This window comes from Glandiceps talaboti, chromosome 11 (assembly GCF_964340395.1).
Source record: "Glandiceps talaboti chromosome 11, keGlaTala1.1, whole genome shotgun sequence".
In the NCBI taxonomy this organism is placed as follows: domain Eukaryota; kingdom Metazoa; phylum Hemichordata; class Enteropneusta; family Spengelidae; genus Glandiceps; species Glandiceps talaboti.
Window position 1 is genome coordinate 19,371,260 of NC_135559.1, and position 22,161 is coordinate 19,393,420.

The 22,161-nt window shown below is 36.7% G+C and overlaps 1 protein-coding gene across 1 annotated transcript in view; it reads left to right on the forward strand.

The window, feature by feature from the left end:
• Positions 1-12,970: 12,970 nt before the first annotated feature.
• LOC144442123 (uncharacterized) overlaps positions 12,971-22,161 on the forward strand; it is a 29,188-nt gene continuing 19,997 nt past the window's right edge. Inside the window, exons 1-3 of the mRNA XM_078131391.1 lie at positions 12,971-13,106; positions 14,453-14,878; positions 15,864-16,295. Coding sequence (XP_077987517.1) covers positions 12,971-13,106; positions 14,453-14,878; positions 15,864-16,295 — 994 coding nt within the window. The remainder of the gene's footprint in view (positions 13,107-14,452; positions 14,879-15,863; positions 16,296-22,161) is intronic.

Here is a 22,161-nt window from a genome sequence, read left to right on the forward strand (position 1 = left end):
GAATCCAATGAAAAGCAATAGAGAGGAGGAAAAGGAGAGGCAGAGAAACACGAAGAAAATTATTATTATTATTTTTTTCTAATCGACCGAACGGCCAACCGACCCATAGTTGCCATGAAAAAGTAATGAGAAACATTAAAAAAATAGGGCCACCCTTACGAAGTTCATGTCAATATACCTATACAGCAATGGGAGACTGAGTTTTAAATATTTATTGATAATTTTTGTTATTAAATTATACATATTCACAATCTTAGCTTTGCTGTGCCATCAACTACCATATTTTGATTGATTGAAGTTCAAAATGATAGTTTGTAGTTAATTTGATTAAATAGGTATTTTGAACAATAATGTGAATTACATTTAACCCATCCTATCACTGCAGCATTATATCAACAATCCAAAATGGAGACTTTGTGTGTATGACAACGTAGAAATATAGTTATACAGTTGGTCAGTAGGCACTGGTTTAGAAAAAAAATATGAAATAGAATATATAGACTGGTTGGGTGTATTATCTACAAAATAATATACATTTTAGTTGCGAAGATCCGACTAAACATCCACAGGGGCGACCGTAGTTCAATTCCCAGATTGACAATGTAGTCACAGTTGTGAATATAAATATCATTATATCATGCGAGAGCCAAGTTGAATAACAAACTGGAATATACTCTGGTCGTTCTACGTCACGATAAGGCGCGTTCTATGTGACGACAACGCGTGGCTACGCCACTGGTTCTGCATGTGTTCGAACTGAGTCAAATTTAAACGTTCAAAATAGGGAACTTGCAAACCCGCCATGTTGAATGTTGCGTCATGGGAAATATGATAATAAGTACTAATCTATAGGCATTGTAAACGATATTGTTACAATGTTTATAACCACGAATGATCAATTTATAGTCACCTTGATCTTTGTGGGAGGTTTATTTTATCCGTAGCTCCAGATTAGGTATTCCGATAACCACAGATAATCCCATAGTCCTTTGCGTCTGAGTATGCCCAGTCTGGATTGCAAGTTCCCTATTGTCACTGCATTCACCGAGTTTACTTTGATTTTCATGGCACTGGTGTAATGATGGTATTGTCCAATATTTTCTTTATTCAGCCGGAAAATACTCGTGACCTAAGCATTGTACAACCGACATTTGTAGTAATTGCCACCATTTGTACTAAACCGACATGAAATTACCTACATTTTAAAGAAATTGCCGACATTTTTAATAAACTGACATTTATAATACATTTCTGTGAACGAAAATTATAATACAAATTGCCGATATTTGTAATAAATTTCTTTAAAATTGTGTAATAATCTTCAACAGTAATTATTGCAATTAGAGAGTAACGTAAACTGAACTCTCCATGTACATAACGTAGGTTGACAAGTTGACATTGTGATTATTTTGGTAATTTGACAGAATTTGTCACTATATGTATTGAATTCCATACTGCCGAATCTTTCTAATCAAGTTGTCAGACGAGTCGAAAGCATAACAAGATTACCTGTACAACATATCTATATAAATATCACAACTAACCGTGCAACATTTCCGTGTTTTACCTCTTCCTTGTATCATTATATCAAAATCTAAAAATACATATCTCGATTTCATTATAGCTTCAGCCATACAACTACACACTTTTACAAACTTTAACATGTTGACGTGCTTTCATTTGAGACACTCAACAATACCTGATACCGTGAATGTCTGTCAATGTGCACGTGGTAAGCGTATTGTCTTGTTTTGAACAAAGTAAATTATATATGAAATAGAAGGAAATGAAAAAAAATGGGAGATTTACGTTTAAATACGTAAGGCCGGATATTGGATCAATATGGTAGAACAGATAATCTATTTCCTCATCCTTGTCTACATAAAAAGAAATGCTATTTAGAGCTCTTTCCAATAGATTGAATGTATCTTTACTTGTTGTTTCCCGGTTCATAACCCTGAAGTAACGCATGCGCAGACCCCCCCCCTCCGCAATACCAAACAACTGATCAAAATTATGTGACATGGTTTGAGTGTGCACGCTCATGTATCTGTGTAAATGGGAGATGGGAATGCAGTTGTATATTGAACATAATCAAGTACATCACAAAACCGTGGTATTCGTAGGATATACCATGTTCCTCTTTGTATATCCTTTACTTACCTTTGTGTACATGTGCGATCGAAATTCGCAATTTTGTCGGTTCGAAAGTTAACCAGATTTAAACTGAATGCCTTACGTAAGGGTATAGTCTTGCAATTTTATGATTTATGCAAGAAATTTAACTCTATATCTGTGATTTTTCAAGTCCCAATGAAAGTAAGTTGTCAAAAATGTTCTTTTAAATGCCCGCTTCCTATTCTCAGCACAGGAAGCTTGACATCCTCGACTAGATACCCGGGATATGCACACCTGTCAAGTTTCCACGGCAAATAATAAACGAAATTCAAACCCACATAACATTGCTATAATTACGCATCTGAAAGTTTACATACTTACAACTTAATACAGTGAAGTGGTACGGTATAATTGCCCTACTTCGTCACTGGGTAAAGTGTACACATTCCTATTTCGACCGACAGACGTACCATCTAGTATCTGCTCCAAATCCTATAAGTTTCTGCTGCACCAACACAACGATCGGCATGAGTTTACAAGTCAGTCTGTCTATTCGTTGCATGTAGACTATTTCACACTCCTTTAATCACTATGGGAAAATTGTCAAGATTATGTTGAGCGGCGTGCCCTCACTGTACACTAATTATATAGAGGGCATTGTATAAGTCACCATTATTGATACCTTGTTTCAAAATTTTCTTCATAGGCTAGGCGAGGCTTGGTCTATTTTTCATATTTTGACCACATATATTTCGGTATAAATTGTAGATTATTACACTTCATGATATGTGAGAGTGTATTTATATCCTGAGATACAGAGCTAGATAAATGATTATGTACAATCCTTACAACAAACAGCGGTAGTTTGTTATTGGGAAAAATCAGTAAAGAACACGGTAAAAAGGAGACGGTTTGAGGTCAATATAATACTTCCTAAAGTTGTAATCAAAATCTAAAAATATACAATTTCTCTTTTTTTATCTGCGTATTAGTGTGTGAAATTTGAAAATGACATGTCCATATTTGACGAAATTGAAACAATGATAGATATTTCACATGTTTGTGAACTCCGCACTCATTGTAAACATATTTTTGTTTTCTGGTGAGTTTGCATCACTTAAATACCCTGCCTCGATCTTCTTTTTTCTCGTGTTTGTCCAGCCAATGCAGAGTGCAGATCCAAAGGAAACACACAATAACGCTCCCTACATCAATTGCTCCTTCAGGGAAGACAACTGCAGAACTAATCATGAACAATTAACAAACATTTGCCTCGTTACACCACTTTAGGCAATGTTTGCTGACCAGAAACAACAACTTTCGTTTGTGTGGCCACCTCGTCTAATTACCGAAATATGCCAATAAATTATTAAAACTATAAGCTAAATCGATAATACTTTCAGGACAGTTGCTCTTTGGTATCGCAAATGTATGTACCAAGTTATAATGAATTTGCAGCGTGCACTCTTGAGATATAGCCTCATTACCGAAAACCATTAATTACGTAAATTGCTCATTAATATTCATGGATGTTTACCAAAACCTAATCAGTTTTGCCATTACCCTATGAAACACGTCTACAAAATTTTGCTTGAATTGAGCCAGTCGTTTTTTAGAAAAATGGTGACACACACAGAGACTTCATCCCTAATATATAGACTTCCTTACGGAAGGGAAAACTGATGGTTTATCAGGATTTGTGATATCATACATTTCAATTGCATGCGGATATGTATTTTAAGCACCGATTGCTACGCCTATATCGCATTGCATACAGCACATTTAAAACGGAAATTCTGTTTGTTGAACTCCAATAGTGATACTCGACTATGTTGAATACAGACGTAACAAACTTCAACCATGTATCACTAGAACCACTCTGTCATGATCAGTCGCTTGTCGTAACCTTTCTCACAAGGCGTTCTATACTTGTAGGACTAAATGGCAACGTTAAACTCTATACGGGCAATTATTGTACTCATTACTGTAGTCAATGTGAAATTGGGTAAGTTACAATGTGTTTCATATTGTTTTGTGATTGATATTGATGCAGGGTATTAATGATAAAATGGTACTGCTGTATTGCCTGAAAGCTTGAAATTATGGAAAAAGACGTGTAGGCCTATGACACTTGCCATTACTATAGTTCAATTACAATTACAGGACTGAGAACTGTTTATACTTTCTTCTAATTTTGTTTGTTTGTTTGTTTGTTTGTTTGTTTGTTTGACTTTATTTAAACTCGATAAATTGTTGAGCGAAAGGCTCTTCTAACACTATGTCGAGTAAGGTAAATTTACAATATTTACATGTGTGAACACAAATTAATAACGCCAGATGAACGTAACTCACTACTAGAAACACAAATGTTTCGCCATATATTTGAGGTGCCATTTTATACTCCCCTTTTCCCTGTTTGCAATTCCTTTTTAGCTCATTTTAAACGTTGTTATTAAATACTTGCTATCATTTTGAGTAATTTCTTGCGATGAAATCTGAGGATCACACATTTTTGTCTTCAAAAGAAAGTTCTTCCTTAACCTTGTCATCCTCATCTTCCTTCTTTGTCCATACTTGACGACAACATATTATTTTAAAGGCAAAATCAGAATGTATCAAATATTAATGACGTGATGAAACCGCTATCAAAAGCTTGACTTCTGTCCTCTCTGAAACTTGAACAAAGGTCAGTAGGTTCGAGGCAGTATATGAAGAAATATTTCTTTTGAGAGAATAACATTGTTTATCTGTTTACTCCCTTTAAATATGACTTGAACAGGTCACAGATCATCAGGTTTATTTTCGTTAAGTTTTAGCTTAATTTCCTATACTTCATTTTTCCTTCCGTAAGGAAGGAGATACTTTAAAGCAGAAATGTGAGTGTGTACGTATGTGTCATCATTTTCTAAAGAATCTTAAGAATACATACTTCAATTTCAATATAATTCAGGATACACATTAAACATAACAATCGCATATGTCCTGTAAAGCTTGTTGATGTACCTTACAGTGTTAATGAGTACTTTGCATAATTAATTATTTTCGGTAATTAGGCTATATCTTGAGACTGCATAATTCAATTTTGTTATGCATTAAAATCACTCTAGATATAAAGTACTCAGTCAGACTCCAAATGAGTTATAGCATCTTACAACCAGATTTAAACTGAATGCCTCCCATAAGGGAAATGTTGTCTAAAGTGGTGCGACAATGCGATAATTTTTTTTTACATTCTCAACAAATGTTAATCAAATTACTTATCATTGCAGTTACTGTTGTTTTATTTAGTACGTTATAGCAAGTGTGTATGTGGGGCATATGTCATAGGCTAGTTCATGAGTAGTTTTGCAGTTGTCTTCACAGGTGGCAATTAATGTAGGGAGAGTTACTTTTGTGTTTTCCCTTTTATCTGCAGACTGAATTGGCTTACAGAAGAAAAAAAAATAATGCGGGAAGGGGGATACTTAAGTGATGGGCACTGACCAGAAAAATAATTGTTTTTGGCCATTAAAACTCTTTCTACGGTGAGTGCTATGCTACAACGTTCTATAAAGCTTCACATTACATGTGGTCGTTGGCCAGGAGATCACTAACAGCAATGGGCAAATAGCAATCAATGAGAAAAAATAACTTATTGCATATGTTCTGTTGTATTCCAACAATTGTCTTTAGGAATGACAATCTCAAAACTTAGCCCTTACGGAAGGGATTCAGTTTAAATGTGGATTCTTCCGTAAGGAAGAGATGTATTTAGCGGGTGAAAGGCTGTGTGTGTCTCTCTGTGTGTGTGTGTGTGTGTGTGTGTGTGTGTCTGTCTGTCTGTCTGTCTGTCTGTCTGTCTGTCTGTCTGTCTGTGTCATCGTTTTCTCCAAAACGGCTGTCTCAATTAAAATGAAATTTTGAACACGTTCCATTGGGTAATGGCAAGAACTGGTTAGGATTTGTTAAACATCCCATGAATATTAATGAGCAATTTACGTAATTAATGGTTTTCGGCAATGAGGCTATATCTCAAGAATGCACTCTTCAAATTCATTATAACTTGGTACATACATTTGCGATACCAAAGCGCACCTGTCCTAAAAATATTAGTAATGTAGCTTTTAGTTATAATAAGTTATTGGCATATTTTCGGTATGCCACAAAAAGAAAAAAAAACTGTTTCTGGTCAAGCAATGTTGTCTAAAGTGGTGCGACTTTATCACATTTTCTAAAAAACGACTAGTGACAAGAACTGATTACGTTTCGGTAAACATCCCATGAATATTAACGAGCAATTTATAGAATTAATGGTTTCGGTAATTAGGCTATATCTGAAGAATGCACGTTTCAAATTCAATATAATTTAATACATACATTTGCGATACCAATGTGTACTTGCCCTGAAAATATTATTGATGTAGCTTTTAGTTTTAATAATTTTTATGTGTTGTTATGCCTATTATGGCTACTGCGCTCTTTGTCCTGTTTACACTTGCAGACCACAGGCACTTGCAACAATATCGATAATATGGGCCTGTTTAGCCAAATTTATATGAAATTGGTCAAATTAAATTACACATGTATTTGTGATCGCACAAGCCCACTCACCGCGAAACAAGGCTTCGGTCAGAATTTACTCTGTGTGTTTTGTTTTTTATTGGGGAGGGGGGGGGGGGGGCGAGGAGAAATTATAATGGTCCAAGTAGTAGTCATCTGGAACTAACCGGTACCTATTTGTTTCCTATTCCGCGAAGTGCCGACTGTGCGTAAAGGGTCAACAAGGGGGTCAAATTTGGCAAGCGAGTAATGAATATTCATAATGCAGTTTATTTACAACGATTTTGTTCTTACTTGTGCACTAGATATACATGTATGTCGACAGGCCCTATATTATTGTGCCAGTTTATTAATGTTTATGAATCAAGGAGATGCCTAAATTGGTTAATTTTCTTGCAATGGTCCTTCATTTATGTCTGCGCTGATACGTCTACTGTTAAGTTACAGTGGAAAGTTCTTGTGTATATCATTTACACTCCTTGATATTTTGCCGTGCTAGGACCTTATATCTTACATATATCAGATTATATGATTTTAGGATGAAGTGCCCTTGTAATTCGTACTTTTTATAACATTTACTGACCTATTTTCGTAATGTCAAGCCTACTTTAAAGATGCGTGTTGGCTTAAATATCGTTAGTTTTGTCAATGGCTAAGAACACTTGACAATAAAATCATACTCAAATACACATTACAATAATATAGAATATTAATTCAAAATTCTAAAACGATACAAATTTTGCCTATTATACTCGGAAAATTGATACAAAATTTGAAATTATAAGTCGAAATTTGAAAAAAATTGAACCGACGAGAAGTTCGCACCCTGTTGAATTCAGAAAACGCCATTGTGGGCTATGGGAAATTACACAAAATCACGGCATCGCCGTGGATACTCGTCATCTCATAAAACCCCTTGTTTTAACTTTTTTTATTTTACTGTTACTTCAACCAGTATCTGAGATGACATGTCTCACTATGTCACCCTAAAAGTCTATCATTTTATTTTTTCGAATTTTAATCCCATTCAGGAAAAATGTTAAGTTTTCCGTCTTTCACTGGGCGGCCGCGTATTTTAGTACGCCAGGCATATGAATGTTTACGACTCTATGAAATATTGAAATTAAGTAACTATGGCTTTCATTATACCATATATTATGGTAATGAACATCATGTACATGATACATTAAGTTTGAAATTTGTATTCCGGTTTGCAGTATGGTAAATATGACCGTACTCGACTATGCTAAATTTAATTTACTGAGCTGTGAGCGCGTCAAGACGTGATTGTCCAGTGAAGGTGTATACGTGTAAAAGAAACAAAAAAGGGAGCGGTCGATCTGCAGCGGTACATGTTAAACCAGAAGATATAAATATTTTTCTTGACTGTCGCTTTATGTTACGATATTAATGAGTGTCCATGTCATTGCTTTTGAGGTGCTTGAATTACGATTTTTATTTTTAATATTGCGACATCCTGAAGGGTCAAATATTAATGCATTTTTGGTTAGCCTATTTGTTGTTTGGTCCGAGGCGCAGCCAGGACAACATAACAACTACCTTGATCTCTAGTTCTGTACCTATCTATCCAAAGACATGATTTATAGCCAACCACTTCACTACAAAGTACTTGTGCAGAAAGCAGGTTTCCATATCGAATTTGTTCATTGACATCACAATGCATATGAGCACCAGGGTTAGTAACAGAACTATGGGTGGGTATAAACGGAAATATTGTTCGGATTGGGACTATAACCATGTTACAGTACGAGTCTTTGTCAGGTTAATGGAAATCCTTACACACAAAACTCATGAAGGGCTAGAATATAATTATTTTGTAATCAAATTGTTTAATATATATTTATAGCTAAAGATTATTTCTTTGTTTCCAATGTAAAATGAAACTGAGACGTTTCAGAAAATAGCAGGACAAGTTCTAAAAAAAATTGTCGGCATGTAAAATATACAATTTGAATGTTCTTAGAACTTTAATATCATTTGAATGATTCAAGTGTAAAATAATGATGAAATACACTGAACAGTTACAGAATTTTGTCCAATAAACTTTGGCTGAAAAGGCTAGAGGTTTGGGTTGGGGAAGAGGGTTAAACATTACGATAGTTTAAATGGGTATATGAAGAACTCTTAAAGTGTTTTGACTACTTTTTTAAAGGGGACTCCCAAGTATGCCTATTTGAAGGAAAGGTATATGTTGAAGGTGATACATGGTCAAAAAATGAATGTGAAGACTGTGAATGCAAGGGAAGTAAAACCATTTGTGTCAGCATAACATGTCCATTCCTCACCTGCCCTGATAGGTATAAACCCAAAGGAGAATGTTGTACTAAATGTACACTACGTGAGTATACAATCCTTGTTTATCGTACTTTTCTCATCTTCCTTTACTTTCATACTTTCCATTTTCATCTTTTTATGCTCTTTAATCATAATTTGAAAGCGAATATAGTTTGTTTGAATTTAAGTATTTTCAATTACACATTCACTGTAGCCTATAGATACAATACAATAGCAATCAACGAAGATTTGAATATTCATATGTTTACTATTCGGTTGAACTCATGAATATATTCTGAACTAAATGCAGATGTATTAAAATCTCTTTCGATTCGCAATCTGAACTATTTTTATGATCCGATTAGACAGGCGCTGGTCGGAAAGTACAGAAACGTCAGTCTCATAAGCATACAAGTACAGAATAAGCCATACATGTAATATTAATGCCCATATACCAATTGATGTTACGGACCCGTTTTTATGTGACATGGGAAACTCATAAAATTTAAATTTACTTTAGTTTTTCGAAGCTTGGAAATATTATCTCAAAAGCTATAAATAACCTGAAAATTACCTTAATAGAAACAAAAACCACAAGATCTGCCTCACAGGTCACTTGTGCATTAATTCAACCAACAATCAGATCTAGATGCACCAAAATTGTTACTGTCATAATGATATTATATGCTAATTTTAGATGATATTGTCTATTAAAGATGTGAAATGTTTGCCAAGATAGTCTTAGACTAACAATTTTCTTAAAACTTCAAATCTCCCCTAGAACCCCCAACAAGAGTTGGACATATCCCAGTCTCAAGCTCTTACCCTACCACTTACCGTCAAGATGCTGTTGAACTTTATTTTTGAAATATCTCAATCCTATGTAGTTGTTGTCTTGTAAATTTTGGACATTATTGCCTGAAAGTGTCTGAATAGTCTCAAAATTGGCTTTTAATTGTAAAAACCTCCAGGGCTTCTAGGGAGACCCCCTAGGACCCCCACAAGTGGTTGGTGCTCTCATTTAAAGCTTGAAAATTATTGTCTGAAAATGTCTTAATTGTCTCAAAATTGGCTTTTAAGTGTAAAAATTACTTCAGACCTTCTGGGGGAAGACTCACTAGTACCCCCCCCCCCCCTCTCCACAAGAAGGTGGACAAATCCCAGTCTCAAGCTCTTACCCCACCGCTTATTACTGTCAAGAAGTTATCAAACTTTATCTAAAATTATATTATAGCATTACCAATTCCAGTGAATTTTGTGACGTCACCGCTGTACATTATTACTGATAATGTACTCCGTTATTGGGCATCGCGGCCCCGGAACAAGCGTAACAATACAAGATTATGTCCGTAAGGCAACAAAGGTGTTGGTATTTAAGAACAGGGAAATTATGCGGTAAACACCATAAGAATTTTTTTTTAAAAGATTGAAATTAAAATGAAACAAATTTGTGTTCACAGCAGTTCATTGAAGTGTATATGTGGGTGTACGTGTACGTACTTGTGTTGCTATGATTAGTATTCAGCTTCCGGGCCGAACATGGCAGACGATGTTCAGCGCTGTGTATATTATACGTTGTTTTGCGTTTCTCGGTCTACAAATTCACTGGAATTGGCAAAACTATAAAATAATAACAATAATGTACGCCCTCCCAGTCCATAATGGACTCAAGCAAACTTTGCACTCCATAATGGGCTCGGCTGTCGCCTCGCCCATTATGTCGTTCAAAGTTTGCTTTCGTCCATTATGGGCTGGGAGGGCGTACATTATCGTTTAAATATTTAAATCCTATGTAGTTGCTTTTTACATGTAAAGCTTGGACATTATTGCCTGAAAGTGTCTGAATAGTCTCAACATTGGCTTGCTTTTAAGAGTGAAAAACCGCCAGGGCTTCTAGGGGGAGACCTAGAGCCCCCGAACCCCCCCCCCCCCAAGGAGTGTACATATTCCCTTCTCAAGGTTTTCCTCCTACTTTTCACTGTCAAGATGCTATATTAAACTCCTTCTTTGAATATATTTAACCTGTGTAGTCAATAATTATTATGATAGTGCTATCCCGGGATCTTATAAAGTATTTGCAGTGAAGCAGTCCACACTGAGTCACCGACCGGTCCTTAATTACTGCTCGAGACCGCCCGAGGTCAGAAATAGACAGCCCAAGGTGAAACATGGGGTTCAACTACTACTACTCTAATAAGTTTATATCTAAACATCCCTAATCATAACCGCTATATATTGATCCTAGACATAACAATTCGCAACCTCAATTACTGTTTTTTATGTACCGACACTTGTCCACAACACAACAGTATACGGGCTCAATACATAGTGCTCGCCAGTGTCAACATGGTCCAGTCAAAGAAAAAATAGTTGTAAACTCACTGTCACAAGTCTATTTAAAATGCATAGGAGCAACTGAAACATTTGGGGACCATTTTTTTTTTTTTCAAATACAGGCTAAAACGCACGTGTCACTGAAAGTCCCAGGTGATCAACTCAACCCTGAAACCATAAAAGTGCCTTACACTGACGAGTTATTCTGTAACCGGAAAACAACAATCGCGACCACACATTATTCTGCTTTAGGTTATTGTATACTGGTTATGATTAGGGGTATTTAGGTATCAACGTATATCAATAGTTGAACCCCTAGTTTTATTTCGGCCAGTATATCTTTGACTCCGACAGTCCCTGGCCGTCTCGGGCAGTTATTAGTAGGTCGTGCGTGTACCCAGAGACCACCACCTTCTATAGTGGTCTGAGGTGTACCGGACAAGACGTGTACAGTCACGTGCAACAATAAGTCCATTGTAATATTTTTTTCAACAAGTTTTCTTTCTAAGGGACACTTTTACATCGTATAAATACGCGGATGTACTGTAACTTATTTTTGCAACAATTTGGCAAGGTAGCTTAAAGTGACGAAGTTAGGGGGCCTTTTATTGGTCAAATTTAAGGGACACAAACTGAGTCTAGTTATAAATTATCAAAATGGCTATGACATTGATTTACTGGGAACCATTGTTTACATGTATTTTAATGTGATTGAACTGTTTCAATAAAATGTAGAAAGATGAATTAAGTCCTTTGTTCTTGTCAGTTAATTGGGCTTGGCGTCAAAGTAGTAAGTAGATGCTGATTAGTAATTAGGAACAATAACTTAGACAGTAAGCATTCACTGTTTTCCGAGCAACGTCCGTCAGATGGTGGATTTTGAGGAAAATATGGAACACTGGTTGCCATGGTGGTAGGTAAAGACTAAAAGATGTGTAGGAATACTGGTGGTGGGTTGGTTGAGAGAGAGCTGGGGCAGAAGAATACTAGAGAGATGGTGGGCTAAGGTGGGTGAATACAAAAGGGATGAAAAATCACTCTTTTCGGCTTTGCTAGTACCGGATCCCATACCCAATTACTGCTAATGTTGCTTTGGTCTCAACGAATCTATTCAAACTGTATTTCAAAATCCATTGTAATAAGGAGTGAAAACAATTGAACCTCAGTTGTTCCCCTGCTAGACTGTAAGATATGTCAAGTTGTTCCGCCCTCACAGGCCTCCTCTCTCTGGTTGGTTTGAGCGATGTGTGATGAGGACGTCCTGTCACGACGTACCTTACAGACTATATTCTCTGGCATAAATGTAGGTTATATTATACTCTACCAGATTGATTTCTAAACATACACATTCTAGTTTCTTTTCATGCCATATCTTGATACTGGTCTTTATCTTTCAGGTGTTGTAATTACTAATACAGAAATTTATTTAGCACCTGACACTAAAACAATAGAAGGCCAGAACAAGAACAAAGTCAACTTCGATGTGACCGCATTATATGATGATACTACAACAAGTATAACTGGTACAAAACTCTGGAGACTCAATGCCTGGCATAGTAAGAGCCCGAACGGTAAAGGGAAAAAATTATCGTATGTAAGAAATGTATTAATCCCTGAGCAAGTGAACACACCTGTGACAATTGGCTTACCGATAACATTTTTAGATGTGATGCATACTATCAATATGCAGAATCAAGTGTGTTCTGAGACCCCTTATCTCTGTGTTGAGGTACTCAAAGATCCAACGTCAAAACCAAAGTTCAAGTTAGATGCTGAACCAGAAGATGCAACAATAGCCTGTGCACCCTTACCATGTAATGGTAAGTCTCTGTTTTTGCTTTACTGAAGTTATGCAATGGGCAGTGGGTTGAATACTGGGTAGAGAATGGGTAGAAAGTGGTAATGGGTTGAATACTGAGTAGAGAATGGGTAGAAAGTGGCAATGGGTTGGTTTCTGGGTAGAGAATGGGTAGAAAGTGACAGTGGGTTTGATATTGGTTAGAGAATGGGTAGTGAGTGACAGTGAGTAGGATTCTGGGTAGACAGTGGGTAGCAAGTGATAGTAGGTTGGATACTGGGTAGAGAATGGGTAGAAAGTGACAGTGGGTTGGATACTGGTTAGAGAATGGGTAGAAAGTGGCAATGGGTTGCATACTGGGTAGACTGGGTAGAAAGTGACAGTGGGTTGGATACTGGGTAGAGAATGGGTAGAAAGTGACAGTGGGTTGGATACTGGGTAGACAGTGGGCAGAAAGTGACAGTGGCTTGGAAACTGGGTAGAGAGTGAGTAGAACGTTGTAATGGGTTGGATTCTGGGTAGAGAATAGGTAGAAAGTGACAGTGGGTTGGATACTGGTTAGAGAATGGGTAGTGAGTGGCAGTGAGTTGGATTCTGGGTAGACAGTTGGTAGTAAGTGACAGTAGGTTGGATACTGGGTAGAGAATGGGTAGAAAGTGACAGTAGGATGAATACTGGGTAGACAGCGGGTAGAAAGTGACAGTGGGTTGGATATTAGGTAGACAGTGGGTAGAAAGTGACAGTGGGTTGGATACTGGGTAGAGAATTGGTAGACAGTGGTAATGGGTTGGATACTGGGTAGAGAATGGGTAGAAAGTGGCAATGGGTTGGATACTGAGTAGACAGTGGGTAAAAAGTGACAGTGGCTTGGAAACTGGGTAGAGAGTGGGTAGAAAGTGACAGTGGGTTGGATACTGGGTAGAGAATTGGTTGACAGTGGCAGTGGGTTGGATACTGGGTAGAGAATTTGTAGACAGTGGTATTGGGCTGGATACTGGGTAGAGACTAGGTAGAAAGTGACAGTGGGTTGGATAATGGGTAGAGAATTGGTAGACAGTGGTAATGGGTTGGATACTGGGTAGAGAATGGGTAGAAAGTGACAACGGCTTTATATACTGGGTAGAGAATGGGTAAAATGTACTTTCACTATTAAAATGATTACAAAGTGTAATGATCATTCACAACACAATTTTTAAGAGCTGGCCTAGTATTACAATAGGATTTGAGATGTGATTTTGATATTAGTGTTATAAAAAGGTGTACTGAGGGACCATTTTCCCAGTTAATACCATTTCCAGTTAATCTAATCTGTTATGACAAATATGTATGAATCTGAACTAAGTGAGATGTGTTGTCTTTCTTGTGCAGGTGTGATAATCACTGACAACAGTATCAGTGTACCAAGTGATGCCAAACTGAAAGAAAACAGTCCCATAAACCCAATCATCTTAGACATTGACTATGGTACTGATGATGAGGGCTCATCAATATTCGGGGAAGACTTGTGGAAGCTCAGTGTCCATGGCAACAATAAACCAGATGGCAGTGGTGATAGTATTCCATTGGGAGACCAAGTACTGACAGATGTACAACCAGATCAACCATTGGCTGGTGGCAAGCCATTGTCATTCTCACCTGTGTCAACCAACCTAGACCTGACTGGCATTAAGTGTGAAGAGATTCCATTTGTATGTTTGACCCTATCTAAAGGTGACAAGCCTAGTCGAGAGTTCACATTGACTGGCAAACCTGATGATGGTGTAATGACTGCTTGTGCTCCAGTACCTTGTACCAGTAAGCAAAACTGTGTGTGTGTGAGAGAGAGAGAGAGAGAGAGAGAGAGAGAGAGAGAGAGAGAGAGAGAGAGAGAGAGAGAGAGAGAGAGAGAGAGAGAGAGAGAGAGAGAGAGAGAGAGAGAGAGAGAGAGAGAGAGAGATGTTGTGTATGTAAGGTTGGGGGATAAGGGTTCATTGTGATGTGTGGGGGGTGGGTTGAGGTTCCTTGTTGTGTATGGGTTAGATAGGGGTACAATGCGGTGTGTGTGTGGGTGGGTTGGGGTTCCGTGTTGTGTTTGGGGTTGGGATAGGGGTTCAATATGATGTGTGTGGGGATGGGTTGGGGTTCCTTGTTGTATATGGGGTTGGGATAGGGGTTCACTGTGATATGTGTAGGGGTAGGTTGGGGTTCCGTGTTGTGTAACTTGTGTTTGGGGTTGGGAAAGGGATTCAATGTGATGTGTGTGGGGTGGGTTGGGGTTCGATGTTGTATTTGAGGTTGGTTTAGGGGTTCAATGTGATGTGTGTGGGGGTTGGGTTGGGATTCCGTGTTGTGTTTGGGGATAGGGGTTCAATGTGATGTGTGTGGGGTTAGGTTGTGGTTCAGTGTTGTGTTTGGGGTTTGAGATAGGGGTTTAAAATGATGTTTGTGGGGGTGGGTTGGGGTTCCGTGTTGTGTTTGGGGTTGAGATAGGGGTTTAATATGGAAGGGTCAAACATTATTCAAATGTGATCTTAATTTGTAGATTATCTGTGAGTTATTTTATCAGAGACACATCACTTAAGTAATCACCCCAAAGTATACTGTTTATTATGAAAACATCCCTAATGAGACAAAAAATACTTTAAAAAGTTGTCAAACTGTCCATTTGCTGGCTTTACTGTTAGGTGCCCTGAATAGGCCAAATATTATTTGCTGCAACTCTTATGCTAAGTAACAAGAACTATTGACTACTATGTTTGACCTCCCAGGTATTTAACGAAGGACTTTTATTTGTCTTCAGAACCCAAAGTACAAATCACTGATTCTAGTGTCGACCCTACAGACCCAATCATTGAGGATAGTCCAGAAAATCCTGTTTCATTTGATGCTGTTTTTAAAACTGATCCAAATGCTGATCCAGTGCTCCCAGGTACAGACCTCTGGAATCTGGATACCTGGGTGAGTGAGGCTCCGAAAGGTGATGGTCCACGCATCTCAGAAAACCGAGATGTTCTGACTCCAGAACAGAAAGACTTAGCTGCTGATGCCGGTGATGAGCTTATCTTCCGTGATATTGAAGCTAAATTTAATTTGACAGGAAAGGACTGTGAGAAACAAAAATATATATGTGCTGAACTGAGTAAGAGTCCTGCCTGTACAGCTGACTTTGAGCTAGCTGGAGTACCTGATGATAGCAAACTGAGAACATGTGGTGAAATCGATTGTATCGAAGGTAAGTGTATGCTATCAGTATCGACCTTTTATGAAAGAATGTACACACTGCTGAGACCAGATTAGACACATAGTAAAATAGAATATCCTACATGCAAATTGATTTTAGAAAGGTAATGTCACAGTACTAAACCATTCCTCTTTATGCTGATTTGGTTAAACTCTTGAAATGAATATGAGACTAATGGGAATGGACTGTTGGAGGAAAGAACAAAGTGTTTGTCAGTAAACAACACACCTTGTGATTATAACTAGGTGGATGACAGATAAGGGATCACTCTGTTAAATCTTGTCTATTTTCATATATAACATTTTCTTTAATGACAAAATTTACTCTTTTTGTTAAGACGCATGTCCAAACTCAAATATTTTGTGAAAACTAACAACACAAATATTACAACTACTTGCATAAATGATTTAAGCTCATGTGTACAAATGTTCACCTATGTTCATAAATTTACACAGTCATGTAACTTCATTTTGCACCAAGAAATACCAGTTGCTCTGCAAAGCTTTTGTCAGGTATCCACCATGGAGTCATCAGAAGTCACAACAGATACATTACTTCAGACAAATATCCCAAATTCTGTACTTGCATGGAAGTGTAGGCAGGAAGAACATTGCCCTGTTGGATTTAGTGTCTGAGATTTCACAGGTGCTATGGACTTGGACTCCTAGAACTCAAACGAAAATCAAACGAAATTCGGCACACGTACGCGTGTTCCGTAGGGTAATGACAAGAACTGATTAGGCTTTGGTAAACAATGGTTTTCGGTAATTAGGCTATATCTCAAGAATGCATGCTTCAAATTTATCATAACTTGGTACATACATTTGCGATACTAAAGCGCATCTGTCCTGTAAATATTATCGATTTCACTTTTAGTTTTAATTAAGTTATTGACAAATTTTCGGTATTTAGACGTGGGTGGGGTGACGACGCATTTTATTTTGTTAATTGTTCATGGTTAGTTCTGCAGTTGTCTTCCGTGAAGTAGCAAGTAATCTAGGGAGAGTTATTTTGTGTTTTCCTTGGATCTGTAGTCTGCATTGGCTGGACAAACACAAGGAAAAAGAAGATCAAGGTGGGGTATTTAAGTGATGCAAACTCATCAGAAAACAATTCTCTTTTTTTTCCTTGGCCTACGGTGATAACGTTAACAAAATAGCGTTTTTTTCAGTAGGTTTATATTAGGCGCAGTGTTCACAAACAGGTGAAATATTTATCATCGTTTCAATTTCGTCAAATATGGACATATCATTTTGAAATTTCACACACTAATGCACAGATGAATAAAATAGAAATCGTATCTTTTTAGATTTTCGATTAGAAGTTTAGGAAGTATTATATTGACCTCGAACCGTCTCCTTTTTACCATGTTCTTTTCCGATTTTTCCCGATAACAGACTACCGCTGTTTGTTGCAAGGCTTGTAATCGTTTATCTAGCTTGGTATCTCAGGATATAAATACACTCTCACATATTTATCAAGTGTAATAATCTATCATTTATACCGAAATGTATGTGGTGAAAATAGACCAAGCCTACGAAGAAAATTGTTGGCCTTCAATTCAACACTGTTGCATGCTCACTGCCTACCTAAAAATCGATACTGATACTAGTATTTCTATTCAGCAGTCCATTGTGTGGGTTTGCAACAATGTATTGATACTAGTGGTGACCTCTATATAATTAGTGTACAGTGAGGGCGCGCCACCCAACAAAATCTTGACAATTTTCCTGTAGCTATTAAATCCAACCTATGATACACTCACAAATATGATCGGAACAATTACTGGATGAATCGGGAATGACTTAGCTAATTATGGTGCACAGACATAGCGCTAAATGTCTTGCATAAATCATGAAATTGCAAGACTATACCCTTACGGAAGTCTCTGGTTGTTGTTGATTCAAACACCAAAGAATACAATAACAGACACAGATATCAAGATTGATGGAGGTGGAAAATTAGAAGAGGATAAACCCTCAAATGCAATTGACTTTAGTGTTGATATCACTTCATCAGGAAGCATTGATGACATAAAGGAGATGGTTTATGGAAGCTGAAATGTTACACCAGTCCTTATTCAGACGGTGCTATTGTAATAGAAGTACTTAGTGATGATATTCTGAAGCCTTCTCAAAAAGACCAGGACCTAGATGCAGGTTCTACATATACTTTCCTAGGCATTTCTGCAGACATAAGCATGTCGGGAAAGTTTTGTTTTGAAGTATCTTATTTTTGCTGTGAACTAAGCAAAGATCCAGTTGCAGCTCCAGAATTTGTGATGAAAGGTTATCCTGCCAATAGAATGGAATGTGTACCACTTCCATGCCGTGAGTGACAAAGACGGTGCCACACACTCCCTTGAATACAAAACCACCCACTTGTATTTTAGGGTTTCACATATAAAATGATTGATTGCTAGAAAGATTGAGTAGAAAGTAACAATGGGTTGTATACTGGATAGAGAGTGAGTAGAAAGTAACAATGGGTTGGATACTGGGTAGAGAATGGGTAGAAAGTGAGAATGGGTTTGATACTGGGTAGAGAATAGGTAGAAAGTGACAATGGGTTTGATACTGGGTAGAGAATGGGTAGAACATTTTCAAAATAATACTTTAAAATAATGTCATCGTTGTCATGGAAACTGCCTCCTGTGACTTTGCACAAGAGAGTCCAGAGAGGCAACATCAGTTTTCTGATGGTCCAGATATTACGCTAACCAAATATGATGTCAAAAATTTTACTTCACGTCATGTAAGGTAACTCTTGTTTTAAACCACATTTTGGACCATGGCGTCCTTAATATAAATTAGCCAAAAGAAAATTTATGGCCATACTAAGAAGTAAAGTTTATCAACTATTCAAACCCGTTATTAATTTTTTTTTATTTGTATTACCGGGAGAGACAAACGTTAAAATAGTGTTAGTCTCTCTATTATGGAAGTGGTCCTGAATGGTGCAATCATTTGAAAAGCTGTGAATTGAATTGGTAAACGCTCCTTATTATTATAACTTAATTCTATCTTTAAACGAACATATTTGGTAACAGTATAAGTTGTCAAAAAAAGAAAAGTCTAAAAAAGTTGAAAAAAAATTGAAAAAAAAGTTGAACAAAGAAGTTTAAAAAAGTTTTTAAAAAAGTTAAAAAATAAAAAAACTTTAACAAAAATATATTTTTGACTTTCAATTATATATAATCCTTATAAAACATTCATATAAAACGAAAAATACACAATAATCTCAAATAAATGATTTTAATTAAATAATTTTAACATGGAATAAAAGTGTGGACTCCTTTGAAAAACTATACATAAACAGTTAAAATTAGTTTGTAAATACGAAAGTTACAAAATACTACGCTCAAATAGAATAATATTTTTGGCCTCAACGGCTTGCCATATGTTAACATGATGTATTAATTGATTTAAAACTGTTTTCCTGTATTTATTGTGGATTCCAGATTATTGTCATGCTAGCAACTGTGCCGATGGTTCAACCTGTGTAAACGACAATGATGGTTACACTTGATAGCACTATTTTTTTGTGTTGAGATTTACGTAATATTTCGAAATTCTAGCTTTATTTAATTTGCCACAGATAGAGTTTTGATAAAATTAAAGATTATTTTTTGACGAAGCAAATGCTAAGTCAGTCTGTATGTATATTAGGTGTAATACTCACAGAATATTGACGTTAGAGGTCCATATTTATGTAGGTTTACATGGTAAAATGTGCAGGTTTATGGTTTTCTTTCTTGTGTGTATTTTTTTTTCAACATTAGTCAGCGATACCACACAATTCTACAGAATCAGATTATCCATTCTACGGTTGATGAAAAAATGCTATATGCTTTATGTTCCAATGTGTTATGAATAAGTTAAGGTTTTTAAACATACTTTTGCGCATGCCAGCATCACGTGATCTGTCTACTTTCTCCTCAGGTAATGAGTAGTTGTCTTTATTCCTTGACGAAATAAAATAAGGACAGAAAAATTTGTAACCCCACTTTAAAAAGTATTTTTTTTATCTGAGAAGAGTGGCCTACTCTCAACAAGCAAACAGACTTATAGAAAGGTGGAATGGTAATACAAAGATAGGTGCGGCCCAAGAGGCGCCCTTTGTGTCCAATATTTCTGACCGTGTCTTTTGTAGGCCTTCAGTGAACACGAACTGACCCAGAGCGTTTTTTCACTCAGTAGGCCTTCAGTGAACACGGGCCCAGGAGACGAGGGGTCATTGATAGAAAAAAACTAACGTAAAGTGATCTGACATGGCAATATAGATGAGTCGACTGGTTCCACTCGAGCGTCAGCAACGGCAGTACATCTACACGGGTGATAATATGATTAATGGTATGACCGGCGCGATGAGTAGGACCAGAGATTATTATGCAGCCACATCATTATGCATGTCATTATCCAGCCACAGAACTCAGCTCAGAGACATATGCCAAAAACATGCATGGTGAAATTTTCAAAACACATTGTCAAAAGTCATTCAAAAATTACATCAGTAGTTGAATTTCACGGACAACGATGTCACACTGCATTGCACAACTATCACAAATAGAGGTTTTTACGATGTTGTAATGTTAGCATTTCTACGTACGTTAGTGGTTGTATGAAAGGTGATAGATGTGTCCAAAAGAGGTGTATTAATTCACTGTTTACACTGATGATGATGGTCAATGTTCGCCAATCCATGAATAGAAAGGGACCCATATTTTCAAACAACAACAACAACAACAACAACAACAACAACAACAACAACAACAAAAACCACAACAACAACAACAACATCATCATCGTAACTGTACAGGTTGATGATGTTTACAAATAAATCCAAAGTAGTTCCGACCATATTACTATACTATGACGTCAAAGTATAGTAATACGAAATGTATGGATTTCATATTACTATACTTTGACGTGACACCCTGGAAATATGAGGGGCTATGTATATAATAATAACAATAATAATAATTATTATTATTAATTGAAAAAAATTCCAAACACATAACAAGGGTCAGGAGTGGCAAGTACTTTAAACATTGTAATACTCAATACTCGCACCCATAAAACTCACCAACGCAAAATTGATTTCTATACAATCCCCATATTGACAATGTAGTCACAGCTGTGAATATAAATATCATTATACCATGCACGAGCTAAGTTGAATAAAAATTACGGAATATATACTATGGTCGTTCTACGTCACGACAATGCGCGTCTATGTCATAGGTTCTGCTGTGCTCGAAATGAGTCAAAACGTTCAAAATTGTCATTGCATTCCCCGATTTTTCTTTGATATCACTGGCGCTGGTATAATTATGTTATTATAAGAAAAATATTAGGAAATAATTGTTACATCTAAATATATACTTCAATGTGCTATCGGCTTTATCAGCATGTTCTATTTCAAATTAGTAGACTATGTAAGGCAACAAAAAGAAAGAAAATAAAACGCATGCTCTGTATATGTACAACCGGCATTAGTAATAATTGCCACCATATATTTGTAGTAAACGACATTTGTGATGAAATCGCCGATATATTTAAGAAATTGTCGATATATGCAAGACATTCTGTGATCGACAACTATAATACAAATTGTCGATATTTGTAATAAATTTCTTTAAAATTATGTAATAATCTTCAGTAGTGATTATTGTCTTTTCTCAATTAGAGAGTAACGTAAACTGAACTCTCCATGTACATAACGTAGGTTGACAAGTTGACATTGTGATTACTTTGGTAATTTGACAGAATTTGTCACTGTATGCATTGAATTCAATACTGCCGAATCTTTCTAACCAAGTTGTGAGACGAGTCGAAAGCATAACAAGATTACATGT